Here is a 4379-nt window from a genome sequence, read left to right on the forward strand (position 1 = left end):
GGGCACTGGGGGTGGCGGGGGGCGAGAGGAGGGAGCGCAGGCAGCAGGGCGGGAACGCTCGGGGGCGCTCCCCGCGAAGACCCGGGCCTACACCGGCCGGCTCCGTGCTAAGCTCCGCTCGGGCCGTGCGGGCCGCTCCTCCCCGCTTCAGGCAGGGCAGCCTCTCAGCCACCTCGGTTCGGCAGTCCCAACCACCACTGCGTCGGCTTCCCGTCTCCATGACAATAGCGCGGCCGAAGCCCCGCCCCATCCCGCCCCTTCGGCGCCCGGACTCCGAGGGAAGCGGGGTGACGTCACCAGGGGCGGAGCCAACAGAGGCCGACGTCCAATCAGAGGTGAAGGCAGTGTAAGGGAAAGGCTGGGCGGGCCGCGAGGTTGTCGGAGAATGTAGTCTGCGCGGTCAGTCTGCTTGGGAGGCGGAGCCTGGGCGGGGGGAGCAGACGGAGGGGAGGAGTCAGCGGGCGTCCGTGAAGGCGCGCCGACGAGCCGGTACCAGTGTGATCGGCCGGTTAGTTTGTGCCGGGCCGGGAGCTCAGGAAATAAAGTGTATATCGCCCGTCAAAGTCATTGCAAGAAACTTTGTATGTAGTTATGCTTCGGCTTTCGTGTGGTCCCATTATAAAAGGCCACAAAGTCCCTGTTATACCGAGATTCAGTGGCGTGCCCAACAGTGTGCCAGCCCCTGTCCTGGTTCACCAGCGCCCCTGTCTGACCCAGAGTTCGAGTGCGTCCGTGGCTTGTAGCGGCGGGAGATGGAGAGACCGGGAGAGTGTTTTGTATTCTAACTGTGTGGCTGTCGTGGGCAAGAGCTCTGCCTGTGACTCAGTTGTGTGTGTTTGCCTCGCCAGCGCCTCGCTGAACAAACAGTGGTTGGGTTGGGCACTGCTCTGCCGAGTGTTTGCAGTGGAGCGTGGGCGGGTGCGAGAGTGCGTGCGAAGAGAAAGGCGACTTAGTTGAACAAAAGGGAAGGGGACCCGCACCCTCCACCACCACCGACCTGGCGGGGTGAGCTGCCGATGGAGAGCCCAGAGAAATAGGCTGCACGAGGCATGGGGGTCGGGGTGGGAGCGGTCCTGAGACCTACGCGGGTGTAGCTGCTTCTCCGTCCGGCAGTTCTTGCCCACTACCGCTCCTTTAGAGAAAAGCTACCCGGTACTCCCAGGCCCCCAGTGTGTCTCCTCCTTCGCTGGCTGGCGGGGGGTCCGTGGAAGAAAGGCCGCGCCGCAGACGTGCAGACGTCCGAGGCTGGTCTCTCGCCCACCTGCTGCTGCTGGCGCAGAGGGCCAGTCACCTTGGACTCCCTACGCCCTTGGCGTGGGCATCCATCTGGCTCTCCCGCGGACCTTCATTCCCGATCTCCAACTTGCTCTCGGCCCTCCCTGGACTCAGGGAGAAGCCGGAGGTGGGTGGTGACGAACCGCCTCGGAGCCCAGCCTCACCGAGAACAAGAAATCCGCTTACTCCGCGATTTACTGTGGCGAGGAGAGCTCAGAGCGTTCGCTGGCGCAGGGTCCGCGGCCTCGTTCCCTTTGTGGTTCGGAGCGGCCCGACCCGGTACCAGGGCCAGCTGTGCGTCGAGACTGCGGCTCCAGCCGGAGTTAGCATGGAAGGAAAGTTGGAAGCGATCGGCGCGCCTGGGATGTGATTGTCATCCTGGGGCCGGCGCTCGAGAGTCTAAGAGAAAGAGAGAGAGAGGGAGAGACCGGGGAGGGGAGAGGGGAGGCAGACGAGGGGAGAGAGGGGGGCTGCGGAGGAGAGGCGGGCGCTAGGGAGGGGCGAGGGGAGCGCCAGCGAGCAGGAGAGGGAGCCGGGGAGGAAGAGGGAGAGGGCGAGGCGCGCCTGGCGGCCGGGTTGGCTGAGGCCGCCCAGAGGCTCCTGCCAGTCCTCCCACCGACTACACCCCGGGAAGGAGGAGCTTCGGGCGCGCACAAGGCGTCAGAATCTTCAATTTCCAACTTAGCATCTTGGCAGGACCTTTGCGAAGCCAAAAGCAGAGCCCCCCGGTGCAAAGAGCGAGGGGAAAAGAGAAAGCAACAAGGGAGGGAAGGGGAAAAAAGCCCAGCCGGAGCGAGCGAGGCGTGCAAAGGAGCGGGCGCGGCGGTAGAAGCCGGAGGCGCGCGGGAAGCCAGCGAGGAGGCGCCGCGGGCCGGAGCCCGGGAGTCGGGGCCCGAGGACCGGCGGCCCAGGGCAGCCAGAGGCCAGGTGCCCGCCCGCTCGCCCTCGCCTCGCAGGGCGCCGCCCGGCTAGTTGTCGGCCGCGGCGCGGCGCGCCCCATGCCCGTGTGTGGCCATGTCCTACCCGCAGGGCTACTTGTATCAGCCGTCCGCCTCGCTGGCGCTCTACTCGTGCCCGGCGTACAGCACCAGCGTCATTTCGGGGCCCCGCACGGATGAGCTCGGCCGCTCGTCTTCGGGCTCCGCGTTCTCGCCCTACGCTGGCTCCACTGCCTTCACGGCGCCCTCGCCGGGCTACAACTCGCACCTCCAGTACGGCGCCGACCCCGCGGCTGCAGCCGCCGCCGCTTTCTCCTCGTACGTGGTGAGTGATTGGGATCTGCGGCAGGCGAGGGCTACGGGGGACACGGGCCTAGGCGCCACCGGCGACCTCCCCCGCCAAGCTTCGCAGTCCTTGCAAACTTGGGCGATTGTCTCGCTCGGCTTTGCTCCGGCCTCGGGCTCAAGAGTTGCTCGGAAAAGAGAGCTGTGTCTTGCTCTGATCGCTGAGCTGGAGGGAAGGGTTTTTGGGGAGAGGTCGCTGCAATTAATGAGCAGCATTTAGTTCAAGCATAAGCTCCGGGCCGCCCGGCAAAAATAAAAAAAAATAAAGAAAAATAATATTTTTTTCTTTTTTTGGTTTTGCCATTTTGGAAAAGTAGTTCAAAAGAAATAGACCCGAAATCTGAGCAGAAGCGTGCTAAGTCTATGTAAATGTATTTGGCCTCGCCTTTAATTAGTCCTCCAAAATGTTGCAAATCCGTAATCCTATCTTCGCAATCCGATTTGGGAGTATTAAATTTCTGAAAAGTCAGCCGGGCTGCGGTGCATCCGGGATTTTTCGGCCGGGTGCACTTTCTGGAAAAGGGCTGTGGCTTCGGTTTGGGGTAGCATTTTTGGAGGGTGGGAGTGCCTGGGCAAGGCTCAGCTTTTCTTTCGCGTTTCTTTGCTGGTTAAAAAAAGAAAGAAAGAAAAAGCCTCGACTTCCCTTGTTCTCTCCCCTTGCGCCCAACGTGCAGCCACCCGGGCACGGACTGCGGAGTCGCCGCCGCTGCCCAGGCCTCTCTGTGGATGGAGGGCCGGGCCGTGGTGGCCAGAACTGTGCACGGGGGACGGACGTGCCCGGGCACACGGGGGCCTACCGGGTGGCGCCAAGGCTGAGACGTCTTCAGCACCCACCCCCCATACACATCAAGGTCCATACTCAGGAATTGGGGTCCCTGCTGCCTTCTGAAAAGGGGAGGGGTTGCTCTTGGCTCTCAACCCTTCAGCCTTGTCCCAGGGGAAGCTAAAGTGCGGGCCTTGCCGCCCGTAGACCCCAGGGTGCAGAGAAAGTGTGCTTCTGTCGTTCAGGTGGTAGTGGAACCCACGGCCCACACTCACCTTCTGTCTGTCTGTCGCCCGCAGGGCTCTCCCTACGACCACACACCGGGTATGGCGGGCTCCTTGGGGTACCACCCGTACGCTGCGCCCCTGGGCTCGTACCCGTATGGGGACCCCGCGTACCGGAAGAACGCCACCCGGGACGCCACGGCTACGCTCAAGGCCTGGCTCAACGAGCACCGCAAGAACCCCTACCCCACCAAGGGCGAGAAGATCATGCTGGCCATCATCACCAAGATGACCCTCACCCAGGTGTCCACCTGGTTCGCCAACGCGCGCCGGCGCCTCAAGAAGGAGAACAAGATGACGTGGACGCCTCGGAACCGCAGCGAGGACGAGGAGGAGGAGGAGAACATTGACCTGGAGAAGAATGACGAGGACGAGCCCCAGAAACCCGAGGACAAGGGCGACCCCGAGGGCCCCGAAGCAGGTTGGTGGACGCGCGAAAGGGTGTGCCGAGCGGGAGTAAGAAGGACAAGGGGGGCCTGGAGGGGGCGCACACGGGGCCCAGAGGTTGGGGGCAGTGGTCTCCGCCTTTGCGGGCAGGCGTCTGGGCCCCGCCGCGTGGCCTCTGCGCCTCTGACAACCTGGGTTTCGCCCCGCAGGAGCAGAGCAGAAGGCGGCTTCCGGCTGCGAACGGCTGCAGGGGCCGCCCACCCCCGCCGGCAAGGAGACCGAGGGCAGCCTCAGCGACTCGGATTTTAAGGAGCCGCCCTCGGAGAGCCGCCTCGACGCGCTGCCGGGGGCCCCCCGCGCCCGCGGGCCCTCCCCGGCTGGGCCGGC

The 4379-nt window shown here is 64.2% G+C and overlaps 1 protein-coding gene across 1 annotated transcript in view; it reads left to right on the forward strand.

The window, feature by feature from the left end:
• The first annotated feature begins 2289 nt into the window (after positions 1-2289).
• The window catches only part of IRX5 (iroquois homeobox 5), a 3166-nt gene continuing 1076 nt past the window's right edge, over positions 2290-4379 (forward strand). The window contains exons 1-3 of the mRNA XM_008570139.1: positions 2290-2538; positions 3621-4026; positions 4202-4379. Coding sequence (XP_008568361.1) covers positions 2290-2538; positions 3621-4026; positions 4202-4379 — 833 coding nt within the window. The remainder of the gene's footprint in view (positions 2539-3620; positions 4027-4201) is intronic.

Source organism: Galeopterus variegatus, unplaced genomic scaffold (genome assembly GCF_000696425.1).
Source record: "Galeopterus variegatus unplaced genomic scaffold, G_variegatus-3.0.2 Scaffold32, whole genome shotgun sequence".
Taxonomy (NCBI): Eukaryota; Metazoa; Chordata; class Mammalia; order Dermoptera; family Cynocephalidae; genus Galeopterus; species Galeopterus variegatus.